At 40.8% G+C, this 20,420-nt stretch overlaps 1 protein-coding gene and 1 long non-coding RNA gene across 7 annotated transcripts in view; one reads left to right on the top strand and one right to left on the bottom strand.

Moving 5' to 3' along the window:
* Positions 1-20,420, bottom strand: part of Dscam3 (Down syndrome cell adhesion molecule 3) — a 100,216-nt gene that overhangs the window by 12,442 nt on the left and 67,354 nt on the right. For all 6 annotated transcript variants that reach the window (XR_011731207.1, XM_071773132.1, XM_071773128.1 and 3 more), the window contains exons 3-11: positions 12,814-13,000; positions 12,401-12,543; positions 5,656-5,820; positions 2,484-2,630; positions 2,171-2,311; positions 1,558-1,748; positions 658-898; positions 269-422; positions 45-196 (exon numbers count right to left, since the gene is read on the bottom strand). Coding sequence is in view for 5 of the 6 variants with exons in the window: in XM_071773132.1 (XP_071629233.1) it covers positions 45-196; positions 269-422; positions 658-898; positions 1,558-1,748; positions 2,171-2,311; positions 2,484-2,630; positions 5,656-5,820; positions 12,401-12,543; positions 12,814-13,000 (1,521 nt within the window). In the remaining variant the exon portion in view is untranslated. The remainder of the gene's footprint in view (positions 1-44; positions 197-268; positions 423-657; positions 899-1,557; positions 1,749-2,170; positions 2,312-2,483; positions 2,631-5,655; positions 5,821-12,400; positions 12,544-12,813; positions 13,001-20,420) is intronic.
* The window catches only part of LOC139809890 (uncharacterized), a 44,126-nt gene that overhangs the window by 15,359 nt on the left and 8,347 nt on the right, over positions 1-20,420 (top strand). The window contains exon 2 of the long non-coding RNA XR_011731208.1: positions 5,674-5,827. This is a non-coding gene — a long non-coding RNA (uncharacterized lncRNA). The remainder of the gene's footprint in view (positions 1-5,673; positions 5,828-20,420) is intronic.

The following is a 20,420-nucleotide window of genomic DNA, read 5'->3' as shown; positions in this document are numbered from 1 at the left end:
TATATAATTATGAAATTATTATCTTGCATGCATGCATGCCGTACCGTAAATGTTCAATCTAGCTTTGTGCTCGACGATCGCTAGAGTGTTGGACGCCACACAAGCATACAGGCCACCATCCTCGGCTCCCGCCGATGAAATGTTTAAGTGACTGATCACGTCACCGGATTGATCCACGTATTGGCCTATCGCGTATCTACGCGTATAGTTCCTGATTAGAAGATAGCGCAATATAACGCCAATATATCAGAACATAGGTACGATCTACCTGTGTCCAGTTGCAATCTGACTCAGTGGTTCACCGTCTAGTAGCCACGTAAAGGATGGCGTCGGTGAACCAGTAGCAGAACATCGCAGAGAGACCGGCGGGCCCGGTCGTAGTGCCTGCTCAATAAACGTGTACTGCAATTCCGGGACCGTGTCTAAAAATTTGTTTTCAAAAATCCGTTTTTTAAAACAGGCACGAGCCAGTTCTCTCGGATGAAGAGAAATTTATATATGTATAGGAAAAGCAACGAAAACTTAATTATCCAATAATAGAACGCGGAAAATATGTATATATTTATGCATATAAGTTAATGGTATAAGAATAGATAGAAACGGCCAAACGAAAATAGGATACAACGGGTATTAAAAGCGGACGATGCGTTTGCTGACCTCCGAGCTTGAGTTCGGCGGTGGCCTGAGCATTTTCCTTGTCGCTCCTCACCAAACATTGATACATCCCTTTGTCTCTGCGACCAACGGAGCCTATCACGAGCACCAAGGGAGCTAACAATCTGATCCTCGTGTCCTGCGCGGTCAATACTGGGACACCGTCATGTAGCCACTCAACGCTCTCGACCGGATATCCTTCGACCGTGCAGTTCATCGTGGCGGTCTCGCCGGAATTAATGACCTGCGAATGATGACAAGCGAATCTATCTCGCAGTCGTCGGGCGAATTCGTGTCTATCTCTGCGATTTTTATGTTGTTTTCTTGAGAAGACTTCCTCAACATGCAATAAGATTAATACCCTCGGGAGAGTTGCTTTTGTTAAGTTAACGACACATTTAATGTATTTTTATATTTAGTGCCAATCTGTGATGAATTCATGACCAAGTAATCATCATTTAATAATTGTTTTATTAATTAATTTTATGTTGAGAGCGAGAGAGAAAGTAATAATTGTTAATTAATTATCGTAGACGCAATTACGTTAAATATAGGTAACGCAATCATATTTAGTTTAACCCAATTTTCCATTACACTACGATAAAAGTAGAGCAGAGTGTTATCCGTAAGTGGATTAAATACTTGATTTGCATTAATTGTTTTCCCTATTATATCGGATAAATAACTTTCGCTAATATTATATCGTGTGGCGCAAGCTTAATAATTTTTCATAGGATAAAAGTTTTCCTTTTCCATCACATTCCTGAATTTCGAAGAAAATCTCTTTGTGCGTGAGACGATGGTCTATCTACCTTTATATTATTATCCCTCTTTCAGTCTGCTAATATAAAATGTCATACATTTAAGAGAGAAATTATCCATTTGCATAAATCAGACTCGTACTTGCACACGCGGCTGAATCCGAGCGTTTAGCTTTGATGTGACTGACAAGTGCGTCTCCGCTCGTTGCTCGCCAAGTTGATTGCTGGCCCGGCAAACGTATCTTCCTGCGTCTTGCGCATCTACGCGACGAATTTGCATCAAATCACCCCAAAGCTGGATACGGCCGAACGATTCGACCGGTATTGAGTGGCCTAGAATAAGACATTCAGATGTATATCTGTCCTGTAACGGTCATATCAGCAAAGTTTGCATATATTTGCGTAATGTTAGATTAGATTCGCGTTAAATGTCGATAGTATTCCGTACACAAGAGAGGGAGAGAAATCGTCGACAATCTTATAGCTTTTTTGATAAAACAAACAGATTTCTTTTTTTTTTTCCATATCTATAATAACGTTCGATAGCGTCTTTTAATATTAAAGAAGTACATTTTTTAAATATAGATTTTTCTTCTTATTTTTAACGAAGTTATTTATTATGTGACAACATTGTTTAAACGTAACACAGTATAAACGCTATCGAGAAATCGATGTTTGAACACAGCTGGGTATAGTTTGTTCGGCGCTACTGTTAACATAGCTTATTCGGTAAACATTCCCCTAATTAAACCAACCATTAACATCGCGATACCAGGTAAATTGCGGTGGCGGGCTTCCTTGCGCCGAGCACGTGAGGTGAACATCGGAGCCGCTTTCAGCGGAAATAGCGATTTCAGATCGTTGCATCAATCGCGGCGGCGAGAAACCGGTTGGTTCTGCAAATAAAACAGTGATAATAAATTTAAAAAGAGTTGAACGAGTGGCAAGGAATAATCTTCCTGGCCACTCTATTATATACAGCGGAATCCGCGGAAGTAGATTAAATTTTAATCCGGATCTTGATTTTATATTTATCTCGCAAAAGGTTTATCCGGCTCTGGCAGTTACCCGTGACTGTTAAAGTGGCGGGTTCGCTTTTTCTTCGTTCGCTGGTCAAGGCATGTAGGGTTAGACATGAATACGTCGCTCTGCCATCTTCCGGTCTGGCGCCCCTAATATGAAGGTCACCCTGCGAGGTGACTACGAATCTCCCACCTGTGAACAAAATCAGGCCGCATATACACCAGATCGATTTAAAAATATATAGCATGTCTCAGGCATCTCGCGCTTTCTCTCGATTACAGATTCTTTAGCAAACTTAGTGCCGAATTTTCTCATATTGAACTTTTATCGAAAATTATCGAATCTTTTTAACAAACATATTAATTACAAAGTAAGTAAAAAACATTCTCTGATACTCCGTGAAAATTGAATAAGAAAACAAGGCTTATTACGCGAAATATAATTTGTCAAAATCCACAAATTTTCAGTCACTTATCTTACAATATTCATAATTGTTAATCAATTCTTAAATAATTATGATTTTTTTAATATAAGCTTCCGATTTTACTTACAGTTCAGATAAAGTGCGCGACTTCTACACGGAACGCAATATTTATACATGTACAAACAGATTAGAAGTACAAAAATTTCAATGCACAGTGCTGAAGATATTTCACCTGAATAAAAATTTTCCCTCTATCACTATTACAGTGAGGAAATGCTTCTCTCGACTTCGCGATTTATTCCGCTTCTTTCTATAGCGCGGCAGACTGAGTGGAAATACTATTCGACTTCTCAGAATTCGGAAGCTAGGAAATATCAATAATAAATCCCTGAACGTGCACGCGGTTCCAGCAATATTTTCTCTCGTATTTCAAGTCTACAGGAGCAAAGGGTTATGCAAAATCCTCAGCATCTGTCGATGAAACCTCTTCGGATCACGGACGGGTGTACCATCAGGCGTGAAATTTTCAATTTGGCTCAACCATCGGACAGCCATCGCGCAGCCCGGTCTACCGACTTGCTAAAGCTGTCTGACTATCTCGGATTGACCTGCCAGAAATCTTTTTTTCATCACGCTCGGAACATTATTCGGATTTTCGCGCGCCGCTATCGCTCGTAGAGAATAATTAATAATGTCGGCGGAATATTTTCGCCAAAGGTAGACTTCCTGTAGCAATCTTCGATATATTACTCGAAGAGAGAAAAATTACGGAGTCACTACGAATGCACCCTTTTATTTCAGTTATTCTAAATTCTTCATTATTTTTATAAGTCTGTTATTTTTCACTGATTATTTCAAGGTAAAAGAACTTTACATAAAATAGTTTTATTTTCCAAATTTAAACTAGGGCGCTTACATACAAAATGTCGAGCATTTATTTTAATTAAAATTGTACTCTAAAAATTATACTAAATTTTATTAGAGTACACGAGGAATATTCCCTCTTATTCCGAATAATACGATTCTAATGATGATATGTCCCCGGATCTGCGCAAGATGTATTCATCACGAATAGGAACGGATTCCGAGTGGTTCTCCTCCCTACGATGTCTAACAAGAACTATTGTCGTTGATTCGATATCGTTATAGTGTGCGTGAGTCAATGATAGAAACGTCATGTTCTTCCCGCAATGTATACAACCGGAATTTCATGTCCTCGAATCTGTGCGATATCCGCGACGTTACAACATGATAGTTATAGCAAGGATCAATAACCATACGAGTACCATATCTCTTTACTTCTTAAATGAAAAGTTATATCTTTATTTTCTATAATTTTTGCGAATCAGATATTTTCTACAAATTTTATGTTACAGTAGAGAAATAAATTCCGAACCAAATATTTGAGTTTAAGAATGCTAATTTTAGAATAGATAGATCGACATGCTAAACATTAATTTTGTTTCGTTTCGTTGGGTGGCATTAATTAATTCCGTTACAATGTGAGAAGAAGAGAAAAAGAAAAAAAAATTTCTTCCGGTATCGACAGAATATGCATGGTATCTTCGTTTCGGGGGACAGCTATTGTATCAATTCGGTTTCGTCACGAGGACGTGTCTATATATGTATACGCCTGACGCTTCATTCCTCTCTATCTTCCGACACTGGCGCGACGTCGGTTGACGGACGGCGGAATCGACGACGTCGTCTTCGGATAAAGATAACGGACTGTTCTCGCGACGGCGCGCGTCCGCACTTCGCACGCGTGCGGCGATAACCGCGGGAGAGCACACACACACACGTCGACGTATACGGCGCCGGGAGACACGTAACCGCACCCCCGGCCGGATGTGCAGATGGTGCTTTCGTATATATGCGGACGACGCAATGTTAGCCGCCTAGTTACGAAACAAACGTATCAAGCCCCGACATGACGCGATGCTTCCCATGATATTCCAACGGCACACGCGTACGTACAGTTACGCGCACACCGCTACCGGTTACGTGCAACCGAGCGGCATAAATATGTATGGGACATGAATGCTTGAGCGTGTACAGGACGATCTAAATCGCCGAGTTAGCGCACGTACGTGTGTAGCCCGAGTGGTACGTGGTGCGAGTATATGTGTGCGAATCTGTGGACTCGCGCGCATACCGGATGCTCATCCAAGAGATCAAGCATTTTGCACACTCTCTCTCTCTCTTTCTCCCTGTATGTCACTCGCTCCGCTAACGGTCATAATTGCGTTAATTTAATCCTTTTCGAGTTACGTGCCCTTTTCTTGTGAAATTTATCGTAATTCATAAAAATTGCAATAATCCCTTAAGTAATGCGACTCTATGATTATAAATTATTATGTATGAGGGATTATGAGCGATGAGGGGGTGTGAATTGCACTTCGGATATATCCTTTTACCTCTACATTTATATGCGTTTATCCTGAACGTGTGTGCATTTCCCTATCAGATTTTTTTATTCTCTCTAACCACGGCGAACGCATTGACACGTTTACGTTCGTAAACTAATTTCGACACGCAAACCTCATATCCACTTGCATCTCTGTGCATATCGATAAAAAACTGATGGCTAGGCGTTGAATTAGTTAATTCGAATTTGTTTTTCTCGACAATATGTTCAAAGCGAAAAATTAACGACGGTTACGTGATACGCATGGTATTCCGAGTGTGTTGTCGATACTCGAACATAAGAGCTAATCTCGAGAAAGTTTAGCGTCAACGCGCGCTACCTTAGATCAAGTAAAATAGCAAATATTTCGACGCGCAGTTACTCACCGGTGTCTGTGTTTCCAGGTAAGAGAATGGCGTCGTCACGAAACCAGGAGGTTACAGTGAGATGTTCCTTAACATCTTCCCGAGCTGTACAAGACAACACTGCGTTGCATCCTTCCATGACAGGTTGTCTGTTTACCCTGACGTCGTATCCGGGTACCGTCAATACTGCAATGTAAGTAACAGATCAAATTGTTCAAACAATACATTTAATTTAATAGAATTAATTACTACAAAAAATTTACATTTATGCGAAACGTCTCCCAAAATTTCTATCAATTAGTCAATTTATAAGAAAAAAGGTGCGATTTTTAATCTTGATATTCCTCTATCAAATCTTTTAAAACTAAGCTTTCGAGCTGCTAATAGATATTAACAGTTTATTCTTCATAATTTTAAATGGAATGCAAAACCGTAGTTTTTTAAATTTAATTATTGAGATATAGCTCAATAATCTTAAAATTAGTTTTATTATACCATTACCGTCAGTTTTTGATAAGGAAAATTGATTTAACATTGATTGAAGAGGATCTGCGAGTCATATCAATTACATTTGATGCGAGACATCCTCTCTGTAATAAAATTCTGTTATATTCGTATATAACAGAAAGTCGGAGAAAAAGGGTAGGAAAACTAAAGCGGCCCGAAGTGACATAGCGTTGAAAGCGGAAGATGGATGATTATTAAGAAGTTACCACAGAGGCAGAAAGTGGAAAATAAGACATAGGGAAGTAGAAGCATGCATAATGAACGATCAAACTTATTTCAAGTCCATGGACAATGGCTGCGTTGTAATGCGATTCACTCCTCTTATTCCGTTACACGTTAATTTACGAGCGTAAAATTTCAAGCACCTGAATCGCCTGTATTAGCAAGAGGTGATATATCAAAAATGTATGAAAAATATTTTATATTCCTATATACATGTGTAAGAAAACATTTTATTAAGTTCGTTTTCCGACGGCGAAATTTTAGACGGAAGAATTTTTTATCGCTATATGTAACATCCAATCAATTTGTGTCTTCCGATCAATCAAATTGTCTTACGTATCTTATTCGATACAATTGCGAATTTCATTCGCGGTTAAGATACAAGATGCTGAGGTACGAGACGAGCTCGCTCTCCAAATCTAATCACCCTCAATCTAAGTACACACTCATACATCAATATGTATAACAGTGATGCTGGGAACAGCGCTCAGGTCGCATATTCCATTCTCCGGAGACACACCTGCTCGCGCGTATACACACGTATTCTACTCACACGCTCCGCTATAATGAATGTTGGCACAAAGTGTGCGATTAATTTCCTGCATTTGCATCTTTAGTTATATTAACCGTGTAATCGCTTAAGTGAGTACGGTAACTCAAAACGCATTATTACGTCTCCATCGCCCTCGTTACCTTGAAACACATATTAGCTCTTTGTTTTGACCGATTTTAAATGGAATCTAATCTATTAGTGTATCTTTAAATTTAAAAGACACATGACCGCCACTTTTAATACTGCCATGCTTAATACACTCTGATATATATTATCACATTATGATATATACGTTTACAAAAAATGAATGTCTTACATTATTATTCAGTTATCATGAAAAATACTTTTGGGCTGCATCGGCCCAAACACGTGACCAATTCCCAAGATTTACGTGCCGCTAAGGTTACTGAAAAATTCACGTTTTTCAAGTGCCGTCGAGACACCCCCTGGATTCGTCCGTAAACATTCGTGTCGAAGTAACGCGCGCGATTTCCTCGAAAGCTCGCGAAGTATAGAGGGAGCGAGGCAGCAGGACGGAGGGGAAGGTGAAGGGAGAGCTTAAAAAGCTCGGCGAACGGAGCCAAGGAATGTGCACCGGGAAGAAGACGCGAAACGAGAAAAGCCAAGAGAGGTTGTGAATCGGAGGAACTGCCGTTCGCCTAGTGACGAGACGGGTCGTGTCGTTCCACCCTTCTCGCCGTCCGGGGCGTCGGAAATTGGGGGCTTCTCGGATGGTGTCCCGACGCCAGGCGCCCTACCTTCCCCTCCCTTCGGTTAGACCCCTCGGTTTGTGTGAATCGGAAGATGGAGGAAAGGGTAGGACGGGACCAGGTATGCGGGAAGGGGACATGGTACGTGACGATAAAATTGAGATGCGCCAGTGAGAGGATACGAGAGAAATAGCACAGGCACGAGTAAACGAGCGAGCGAAAGGGAGAGAGAGATAGAGAGAGATAGAACGGGGTGAAATGAAATGTGCAAATAAAGCCAATATGCGCGGATCTCCAGCCAGGCGGGCAACGATATTTCCACGAATTCCTAGAAATCGTTGAAATTAACTTTCCTCCTCTCTTCACGGACGGATTCGTCCTTCCTCCTCCCTCGATCCCTTCCCTCGTCTCCCTTGTGTGAGATCGCTCACGCCGGATCTCTGATACCGCGCGCTCTTGCGCGCTTACCGCCCATTACGCGCTGATGCGGCGTGAAAATGTGCCGTGCACACCGTGGCGTATCGATGCATCGCCGCAACGAGCGTGTTTTGCTAAACCCTTGTGCTTGTACAGGGTTCTCTCTGAAGAGACGGTAGATTTTTTAAATCGAATTTTCCGAGGATGGATTTTACGCCGGGACGAGACAGATATATTGCCACTTATATCGCGACCAGCCAAGGACCGATTAGAAAACGACGCAAATACACATTAGATAGTCGAATAGATAGAGAAGACTAAAAACGAATAAACTTATCTAAATTCTTTGTTTCGCTGGAAATTGCATTGCAATTAAGCTGATCGATTAAGATAATTCTTTAATTACCTTAATTTAAGTCCCGCGCGCGTATTTTGATAAGTTTCGTATCTTATCGTCGTGCCGCGAGATATTTCTTGTGTACATTCCTCTTAGGAACGTAAAACGTGCTTTGTGCGTGATTAAAACCGTCGACCGTTTTGCTGGAATTACACATATACAAGCATTTGTCGTCCGAAAGGGTGGACCTTTTTCTGCCCGAGACCATTTCTCGAGAACTAGTGGCGGGTTGCTAATGTGGTTACGTTCTTTTTCTAGTCGCGCACTTCCCCGTTGATAAAATGAAGAAAATAAAGAAGAATAAGAGCGGTACGCTAGAGAATCGTCCGTCTGCGGAAACGGGTGATCTCTCACCGTGCGGTGGGCAATAATTCTTTCCTATATAGCATCTATACTCGGCACGTGTATGGAGAAATACGGTTTCGTCGCGTAACACGGCCGAATAAATATCCAGTATACAAATTTCAAGGGATTAGAATGTACGATACGATGCAGTGCGCGCGCGATTGTTTAATTCCTTATGCACGCATGCACGTGCAGCGCCCATCGCGCTTCGCGGCACACTCATACTACATTTCTCTCCAGTTTAAATATATTTTTAATCAATGAAACGAATTTATAATTTAATATAACCTTTTAGTTTTTAATTAAGTGCCAATTTGCATTTATCGCATAAATAATAATATGGAACGATTATTTATTCATGTTTTCATGGTTAAATTCGTCGAGATACTTTATTTTGCCGACGTTAAATACCCCTCGAGCTATTTTTCGCTATACGGGAAAATCGCGCGGGAAAGCATGTGAAATATAAGATTCCACGATCGTTACGTACGGTTCTCGTACACCTTCCGTAATGAAATCATTTGAAAAAAATTAAGATTAAACGGGAGCAGCTCTTGGCGAGCGACGATTATTCTCCTCCGCTAAAGGTTAAACCAACGCGATACATCCCCTTTTAAATTTTTAAAACGCGACAGCTCTTCAGACATTATTCTCCGTACTACCGGGACCGCTGACGGTATAACGTAGGATAATGAATATTCCCATCGCTGTGTTCTCTATTCGATCCTTCGGGAGTGTTCTTCTCGCCCGAAGAGAACGAAGACTGGACATGTTGATACCGAATTCTCAAGCTCGTCGGCAAACGCGATCCTTACAAAAGGGAATTTCGACAATGACTCTATCTCCCTCCCTTGCAGAATAAGTTCTTTGGCGAGCACGTGGGGACGGCCGATGTCATTTTAGATAAGTGAACCGTTCCTTTTTGGCTCGCTCGTTTCAGAAGAAGCACCGCTAGAAGATCCCCTTGGCCGATGTTCTCGCGTATAGAAGGAAATAAAGTGAAACGAGAAGTTCTCCGGGGATCTTTGTTAGATAACTTGCATGTTGCGTTAATGAATGCGTGTCGTACGATTACATGCGAATAGTTATTAATTTCTAACTGCACTATCTTCTAACTATTATTATGCTAAATCATGGCGCGCTATCGTCATACACTTGCTATTACCATTTCAGATTTTTCTGATACAATAAACTCGTCATATATTAATTCGTCATTATATTACATTTGATTTAAATATTTAGTTAAACTTCATTTTTTACTCACATCGGAGAAATTGATAATTATATAGTGTTCATAGTTAGGAAGAGTTTTTTCTTCTTCAGCTTTTGATATTAATGAAAAAAAAGAGAAGTTGTATCAGCGGTAAAATAATTTTGAATTTATTAATTTTTGTTATTTTCGAAGAAACGAGATTCATTGGAAAAACAATTCCGATTTATGCTTGAAAGACCTTCATATATCATTTTAGAACCATATTAAGCTTGTTTTCGCGAAAAGCACGAGCAGAATGACTTGATTATTTATGCCTATACTCCGGGGCGGACTGTGAACTTTTAACGAAAGCGTTCGTTGGTGGGAGTAGATAGAAGCTTTATATCGGCGGACGGTTCGCGCGGGACAAGGACAGCGCGGCAAAGAGGTATCGATTGGGACGTTCTTTCATCGTCCAGTGACTTTGGGGAAAAGTTTCCGAAACCACTAGCGGCGAAGCGAATTTTTCTTCCCGTTTTAGACGAATCATCCTGATAAACTTTCCGACGAAAGTTTTCCGACGGCTGGAGCGCGCATTCCATGTCGCTTCACGTGAAGCGGCTTTGAAAGGAGAGACAGCCGTCTTTGGACTGGCATCAAAGAGTATTTGGATTCTCGCAATTTCTTCGAATTTGTATGCACCGTGAAATGCGACAAGTGTGCCAGTTTTGTTACAAACGAGCGCAAAGTATATTGAAATACTCGGTGAAACACATTGTTTGACATGCGGGATTCTTGGGTTTTATAAGATTATCGATATTTCGCGCAAGAATGTCGTATGTGTGTCATGAGACGACTTCATTCTTTTGCCTTAACTGACGACAGGTAGATCCAAAACGTGTTTTAAAATTAGTAATTTGGCTTGAATTTTTTATGTTAAACTTTTTTCTTGCGGTTTACATAGTAGCAGTCATTTTTGCAAAATCGACGACACTTTTGCCTTTACTTGAAGGGTTAAAAACACGTCACGAAAACGCCGTTGAGAAAGCAAGCAACCTAAGTGCAACGTAAGCTTAGAGCTTCGTGAAAGCGATCAATGTTTACCCATTTAAAAGGTTACATGCACCGGTTAAAAAGCGAATAAGCACATCGCTTTTTTTGCAATCAGTAAATATTATACATTTATTATTTCGCGATTTGATTTATTCGATTTATCTTTTGTTTTTATCATCAAAACAATATTTGAAAGACTGCTATAAAACGTAAATATCATTTAAATAATATTACGCAAAAATCAGTTACGAGTATTACTAATTTTTTTATATTTTTTTCTGTGATTTCTCATTTCCAGGAAAATATTTTTATAATTAATATATGGTTTATAGCGTCAAAGTTGTGACTTTGATTTTATGATATTGATAGATCCTACATTAAATATTTTTCTACCTATATAATTGACAGAATAAATGAAAGTTTCAAAAAATAAAAGTTAACATCATATTTAATTTCATACATTTGATTGCAATGCAATTTTCCAACACGTCACATATCATAGTTATAATATGCCAAAGTGTCCTAAAATAGCCCTTTTTTACAACTTTTATAACTTTTTTATAACTCGCAAATTTCTGAAAATTTTAACGTGATAGAGCAATTTGGTAAACGAGGTCGTATTCAGTGTTCAAAAACTACGGGAAACGAGAGATTATCTTCCTTCTTGTGCATTTTTTTGTTGAACAATGTTATTACCGGTATACTCGATAGTCATTCAGATCAAAAGTAAATGAAAACGAAAGAAGAATTCTTTTCCAATTGGATTCGTGCAGTATGTATGGCGGATGCTGGCGAATTCAGCGCGGCCGCCGCCAGTAGTAATGATCGGCTTAGAATCAGCCATTTAAATGATGGCTCACGTAGCTCCGCCCGGACAAAGTTTTGTCCCTTCACGGGTCTTTCGGAACGGCGAAGACTCGCCCCACGTACTCGAATCGAACTTCCTCCGATACAATTTAACGGCTTTCAACCGTTTCCCCATCGGTATTTACTTGGATAGCGCGAAGCCTCTCGGTTGAAAATGCGAGGTGTTGGCTCCGCACTCGCAGTAGCACTCCGACGTAATGGGATGTTCGGTACTGCCAGTCCGTTATTGCAACGAATCTCGTACGTGGCGAATGACGTTTCTTCGATAAATAATGGTTATCGTGTGTATCGGCGACATTGGCGGACTGTCGATCCACACGGTAGCGCGGCACGGTAGTTTGAATCTTATTCGCGCGACCACATTTTCCACTTAGAGTCGGCAAGCCATTTTCGCCGGTATGATAAAACATTTTGAAATCTTTTGACCGGATGAGTTTCCACGTAAGTCTACAAGACTATGCTTTCACTTTCGGAAGGGATAAGACGTGGATAAGACAACTTACCAGCGCGGAGAGTGACCTCGCGTGAAAGTACGGTCCCGACGGAGCTGGTCGCTCGGCATCTGTATCGGGCATTGTGAACCTCGGCTCTGAAATCCTGAGCCAGGAACGGCGGAAAGTATAGCGTACCGTTGCCCAGAAGTTGCCTGAAAGAATATGAAAGGAGCTCTGTGTTGATTCGCATAAGGGACTGCTAGAAAAAGAGACGCGTAGATCCGCGAGAAAAGTATAAGGCGGATTTCACACTCGATTTTAAAACAAGTTCTTTCACTTCGCGTACGTTCAAGGGCGGTACTACGGTTTTATTTAACCGAATAGTGTCTTGACAAATTTATGCAAAAGTGAGCCATGACCACGAACGTGATCGGTCGAAACGGTTGGACATTCAGAAACGTGATTTACGAAACGTGATTTACCTGAGCCCCGGAACTGCTGTAACCGATCTCTGATCCGGGCTGGTAATCCACGTGACATGCGGCGTCGGGCTGCCGTGTGCGGAGCAGCCTAATTGGGAGCCCGTGGTATTTGAAAAGACTAGGGTGCTCGGCGGCTCCAGGATGAAGACCGGGCCCTGCTGACCGAGCGCAAATTTCACGCTGCACCCTGAAAATGAAAGGCGTATTCGCTGATTTTAACATTGTAACGCCGGTTTTGTTGCGGCGCGGCGGTCTCTTAACGATCGCGTCGTGCGGTCAATGAGAAGTGGTTAAGCGCGATTAATTTAGCTCGACTAACTTATATTGTCTTTCGTCCACTTAATTTTTATCAAGTACACTGATGAGAAATCACGTGGCTCTTAACTAGGTGGCGGTTAAAATTTTAACAACGTTGAATTAACGAATGATGCGAGATGGATCGTTAAAATACGAATTGATTTTATGATTTTACGCGATTATGACTGGAGTATTCTATAGAACATTATCGCTGTTTTACAGCGTACAATAGATATACTTTTGCAATTTAGCAAATAAAATTGTATCCAAGTGCTTGTTATACGTTGTATCGTAACTGTTTAGAAATCAATATTTTCCTCTCTCTTCTTCGCGTGGCGGGGCCGCCTCAGGTCAAGCGATAGCTCCGATCTGGATTTGCCCGTGGATTAAACTCGATGTTGAAACGATTATTCGATTTGTTGGTTGGTAAGCGCCGCGGATAGAATTTTATCTTTTGTCTCGTTGAAGCGGGCGGAACGACCTGATTCGCGAAGCCGGTCTAAACCCCACGACGTATACATTGTTCGCAACCGAGAAACCGGAGAAATCAATTCCACTAAGCCGAATTCGACCTAGATTTCGAATCGATTCGGGACCATGCTCGCTCCGGGATTAAATGCACGCTGGAGCGAACGGTCGCATCACTGCCCGATAGCATCTACCAAATATTTCAGTCGAAATCCCCGGATTAAGAAGCAGCGTACGCGAGCTTCTATAATCCGTTCTCGAACGTTGAAAGCTACGTTTACATATAATGCAGGTTTTCCTCGATATATCCAAGTAAAATAAACGCCCGTTGGCAGACCATCGGTTATTTGGAAAACAAAACGCTTCGCCGAGAATATGATGTTCGCTGTTGTCATGCACTAGTTGAACAAGACGAGTATTTGTTTTGTTTTTATACAAAGCGAATCTACGGAGAGATGCGGAACAGTTGCGGAGGTTCGACTGTTGAAATAAGCAATGTTTGCACGATTAGGAGATGATCGAAGGGATACGTAGCGCGGGACAAAGTGCCGCGACGGGTACAGCGATCAAAGAGATTGATTTTCGTTGCGAGTCGGGAATAGGAACAGAAATAATTCATGGAATGAATTATTTAGACCGGCGCGACCTAAGGGGCAACGCGGTTTAAAATACGATTGACGTGGTTTGGATTCTGATGTATCTATGTGCAACTGATAAAGAGGTCGAAATTAAATTACTGCAAAACAGTAGAGTTTCGTCAAATGGAAATGGAGTATTTAGAAATAAAGTCGGAAGAGTTATTTTTTGCATATAACATCTAAAAATATAATCTTTTGTATCACTGTTTCAAAACTTTTATTCCATAAAAATGTGCAAAGTTTCTCTTGATTTCTGACTATTTCTATACTACGAGCGATGAAAGTTCTTTAATTTCAAACTTTCATAGATCAATCAAAAACGTACAGAAACGAAAAAACATGCTTTGAAATAGTTAACTGTAGATACTGTAAGTAAAAATAAATAGAAAGATTCACTTTGTTTGCAATAAATATATAAACATAGTTAAAATCGTTAATTAGATTATTTTGTTCCATTTTCTTTAATACTTGACATGATAGCAAAATTCTAAGATTAGAGTCGATTTCAACTCATTGAATTACTTCAGATATCACTATATGGTCTCAAATAAACTCTAACATTTGCTAGTTTATGTTATGAAATATTAATCTGTATCCTTATTACCTAAATCTATATTCTTCTCATCGTCTTCCCTCCCTCTCTCTATCTTTCTGAAATAAATAAAATCGTCGAATATAAAATAATGTAATTACTTCATCTAATATTAGAGAATTTTGAATGAAAGGACAAAGTCAAAAATTTTCCTCCGTTCATCCTCTTTACCGGACTGCGCCAGAATGCATAAATTCTTGCACGTTGTCAAGAAGGACGGCGGGCACGTAGCCACGTGTTTGCTTGCCTTTCAAAGAGCAAAAGCCGAACAGTACTCCACATCGTCGTTTCCGCACGCGCGTCTGTATGCGCGCGTGCTCGCGCACATTTATTTGCGCGTTCATTCTTTTCGAATAATGCACGAATCGTCGCGCGTATATATATACGGTTGTTGCATTTAATGCTACCCTTCCCAACGCGGAATCATTGGCGTCGAGTCATCGCATCTTTCTGTACGCGTGACCGGAAAAATATTTACTGGCGATATAACGTGATGCTCCTACGTAGTATTTTATTTGTAATACTATACGTGCTCCCATCTTTACCAATTCCATGATTTTCCAGCAGCTTTTCGCGCTATACACGCTATTGTTTTTAAGAGGGAGACATTTAATATTTACACGAGGTGAATATTTGACGTTTATGAACGGACGGACGCTCTTGCATCACGCGCGATGCAGATGAAAGACGTGCAAAAATAAGAGAGGGAGTCGGCGCTGACGAAGCTTTTGAAGAGATATGTCGCATTGTCTTTACATCGCATTGTCGCCGCTGTATCTCAGAGCGTATTAAAGAACCATAAGTGTGTATGATGGCGCACAAGTTCGTCGCTTTTTTCCTTCTTCGAATTTCGATATCTCTTGCATGTGTGGATATGGGCGCGCTTGCGCATTTATATCCGCGAGGACGTTTTCTGCTCATCGGTCACTGAAACGTGAACCCAATTTGCGATTCGATCGAGACCGGGATTTTTCCCGGCTACGTTTCGAAGTGTCAGAGTACGAATAAAGATTGCACGAATGAAAAGCTTACGTGATGAACGTGCAAAGCACTTATTCCGGAAACAAGCTATGCTTTAGCCGATACATGATCGCCGGATCAAAATATCTTCGTATATGTATCATTACATATATGTATATTTTTAAATTATCTTCTAGAGAGAGGGAGAGAGAGATTTCAGAATGTGATTCGAAAATTGAATAATGCATGAAAAATATAATTTCACATTTCTATTGATGCCAATCAATCTGATGCAAATGCATAATTTATTTCAGCAGAACGTAGAAACGTGTTACAGTTTGTGAGTCGTAAATTCTATGCATATCAATTATGTAAGCATTTTAAAGCAAAAGTGACAAACGTCGTACTTTTATTTCGAAGATTAAGGAAATAAATATGCAAAATCCACTTCCATGTCACGTTATCGATCGTTTTCGTTTACGTATATTGCATCTTTTATTATTAAACGAATATCAACATTTGAACGTCTCGCTTTATCGGCTTTCGTGATAAACTTACTAAGAAAATCCGAAGAAACTACATCGCGGTGCAAGACGAGGAGCAGATGCGGTTGTACGTACGCGACGGGGACGGAACGGGGGCCAGGATTCCAAAGTCGACGTGAGAGTAGGTAGTCACGTCGACGTGAAAGATCGTAATTGCGAATTCGTTGACCCACGACTCGAATAAGCTTTTCCACGAAGTCACGACGGTGGTTGGGAATCGACAGGCACGGGAAAGAAATGCGAGAAATGAACGGCGAGGGATCGAAGGGACGATGACGATGACACGGTGGTGGTGTGTAGGTGAAGCATGCACAGGAGGTAGCCAAAGAGGAGATAAAAGCGAACGAGGATGGACCGAATGGGGGATGTAGCTGGCGCGAGAGGGTAACTCTAAGTTCTGCCTCGCTGCCGTCGCGGGAAGGCGATGGAGAAAGACGTGAGCAAACAGACATTGCGATCGTTTATTTTTATGGCAATTATATCCTTTCGTGAAAAGGAGCCCGAGCCCTTTTCACTCCGTATTTATTTCTGTCGTGAATGCGTCGCGAGCCTACTGACGGTTCTCAAATAGGTGGATATCCACCGAGGGGAGAGAAAAGCTAAAGGCTTTCACGGTATTATGAGGATCTCGGTTTAGCGAGCCTGTTCCATTCGCGGCTGTTCCATTGGCGCGCTTAACGTCTTAATCCAATTTAGCAGAAGTTCTGTATACACGAGCTGCACCGCGTATACATCTTAATGACGATCTCTTTAGATCGTTAAGGAGATGATATCTTTCTTAAAAATTATGAAGTAGATATCGTGAAGAGATGAAGAAATTGAATTGGAGAAATGTAGAAATTAATACATTGAATTGAAGAAATGTTTTTTTGCAATAAATATTTTTATTCGCGTTTTATATAGCAATGTAAAAAAATTTTTTTTTTATAAAAAACGTATAGACTTCCATCTCGGAAAATCCCGGTTTGGGTATATCACGCTGTTTCATTAACAGCGATGGGGCGTCGCAGGAGAGGCAACTTACCGACGCGGTCGATACAACGATGAAGATTAATGATTGTCTGGCCAAGTAATTACCACCGCGTTTTATTACCTTCGATGTGTAACTCCGCGAGGAAACGACGCGACGTTTCCTTTACTCGCGCCTCGCGTATCGTGTCGTGCTCCGGCAGGACCGCGATTGGACGCGACCACATATGATGAAGGACGAAAATTATTCAGCAGCATTGGCACGCAATCTAAGACGGTTCCCGAGTGTCCGTATAGTGCGATCTGTATATGTATAGCCTCCGTATTCGAGGACACGGCGCAAACGGGTAATTCTCATTTGATGCGCTTACATATAGTCTTCACTTCCTCCAACATCAGAGGTTCTCAAACTTTCTGAACGTTAGTGTCAGACAGGATTTACTTATATTAGCAGCATCAAATTAAAAAGCAGAAGCTTACACTTTATAGGATACCTTACTTCACGATTCTATAATGTAAGTATACATAAAGAAGAATAAGATAATATGGGCGTTGTACAATATAATATTCTGTCGAAAATATGCTAATTAGGTAATTGAGATCATTATCAATATATAATAATTTATATTTTATACATAATAATAAGAACTACTATTATATGTATATTATTATATAAATAATTATTATTATATAAATAAATAGTAAAATTATCCAAATGAAATCGACAGTCTATTCAAATCTATCTATTCAATCAACATAGAATAGATTATCGATACCATTCAGATAATTTATTTTACTCGCAGCGTCATTGCCTCGTTTTGTGTAAGAGATTCGTGAACCGCGTAGATAGAGATCTCTTGTTGCTGCAAACTGTAGATTGGAGATCCCTGGCCGTGTGCGAGTGCGCCCGTGCGTATTACGTAGGGATGCATCGCGCGGGGATTCGTCCGATAGAGAGACATCGATGACACTATACATATTGACAAGACACTCGAGACCGTCCGCAGGTCTGGGTCGCTGGAGTTACGCCACTCTTGTCGATCGCCCTCTCTCGCACGGTTGATACCCACGGCGAACCCTTCCGTCGCTGACGATATATCGGCCGGCGTATTACGCCGAGCGAGAGCGCAGAGAGACAGAGAGAACGACAAAGAACTTTCTGTATCACTATCGGCGCACAACCGCTCGGAGTTTACTCCGCGAAACTCGAAGCACCCGACTTGGTCAAGTAGTACTTCATGAGAAAACGCGAGTTTGCACAGCGACGTCCACTTGGACTATACCATCGGACTTGGCTATCGCGATCGGGCATTACCGGTTTTTGAACCGGTGCAAAATTGCCAGTACACGCCAGAGGAAATCAAAGTGGAAGAAGTTTTAATCGACCAACGAACGGCGAAGAGGCTGTGAATGTCGAAACCAAAGATGTTCTAGAGCCCTCGACCTTAATGACAGATCGTTTTACGAATTAAGAGAACTTGACTTCTTGTTTTACTAAAATATATTTAATGTAAAATGGTCAGAAGTCGCGAGAGAGTCAGAGAGAGAGAGAGAGAGAGAGAGAGAGAGAGAAAGAGAGGAGAAAGATGACATCCAATTAAAAGTTTCCATCAAACGAAGGGTCGTTTTGAATCCCACAAAGAATATATTCTCCAAGTTTGATGAAAATCTCACGATAAAGCAACTGCAGGGTGAGCATATTTGTAAGATCTTACGAATCCGTAAAGAAGAATCCAAAAAGAGAGAACTAACGAGCCTCGACCTCTGTCTATGGTCTCGATAAACGACGAGGAACAATGTCCTGCGTTTATACGACAACACCACTCGAAACAATAAGTGCTTCGATACCGCGGAAACAATGCGTCCCTCGACAACAGCGATATCTTTCTGCCGATGCAGATTCGAAGTCATCGATGAAATAATGTTCCAGGATCGTATGCGCGTTTCGAGTGTCACGCGAGGGTCGGAATGAGATCGTTAAACGATACTATTGAGAGAAAAAGGGGGAGAACACGGCATACGGTAGACGTTTCTATTGTCTCGTGTGCAAGCGCAACATGAAAATTACGCAGTTCGAAATCGCTTAGTCTGCGATTCGATTTAACGTACTTATCGTGAAAGACTTGCGTGTGGTTGTTTCTCACGTGTTTTACATCTCAAGTTTTCACTTGTGGAAACTATTTTCTGTCCCGGATTTTCTATATCATTTCTATACTCTTGACAGACGGATACACCGGCGAACTGATGTACAGGCGTTCCACAGAATCTGTATACGAAAAAGAGTGAAATCTATCTTTTTATTTTTATAAACGATTAAAAATAAATAATTGTTCTTACTTGCGCGCACGTGTTGCTCATTACTAACTCATTATTAAAAACTTCACGGCGCGAGCATAATCATCTTCGTTGAGCGTCTGTACACGCACCCGTCTTTACGCTAGAGTTTTTCCAATTATAATTACCCTTGCATGATAACCGCAATTGACATTACCCAGGATAAACGCGGAGGAGGAAATAAGATACAACTGCGCCTTGACGAGGCGTAATGCGAGCTCATAAAGAAGCAGCGGAGTAAAAGAGACTCGGAGAGAAAAAAAGGGGAAAAAATACTAAGAGAAGAGGGTAGCTGGGAGAAGGCTATATAGCCTCGTCGTAATGGTTTAGAGGATTGGCGGTTTAAAGACCGGTCAAATATTTACCGGGACTTCGCCGGCCCAGACCTCTTTAATAAGTTTTTTTATTGCAGTTCGCTCTTTGTTTTTAGGCCACGCTCTCGTATTTGCACTCGCTCGATCGCGTTTGATGATTGAGAATCCTTTCGGCCTTTTCTGTATAGCTGTGTTTCTCAACATTGAGCTTCTTTGGATAAGCTTTATCAGGAAAGCAGCAAAAGCAAAGTAAACGAGAATGCGAACTCTTGTTCACTCTCACAGATTAGAAATTTTTTGCTAACAATATCCCGATCAAATAATATCTATGAATTTTAAGAACATGACTTTGTGCATACAAGGAAATGCGATTATCACAGAACTATATTATCCAGTGTTTTAAATAAAATTTAAAACTTATATGTATTTTAAAAACGTCACATTTTTTCATGTATTTTTATTAATATTGGAATTTTCATGTACATTTGGA

Source organism: Temnothorax longispinosus, chromosome 3 (genome assembly GCF_030848805.1).
Source record: "Temnothorax longispinosus isolate EJ_2023e chromosome 3, Tlon_JGU_v1, whole genome shotgun sequence".
In the NCBI taxonomy this organism is placed as follows: Eukaryota; Metazoa; Arthropoda; class Insecta; order Hymenoptera; family Formicidae; genus Temnothorax; species Temnothorax longispinosus.
Note: the sequence above shows the minus strand (reverse complement) of the source record. Positions and strands in the feature narration are given on the sequence as shown.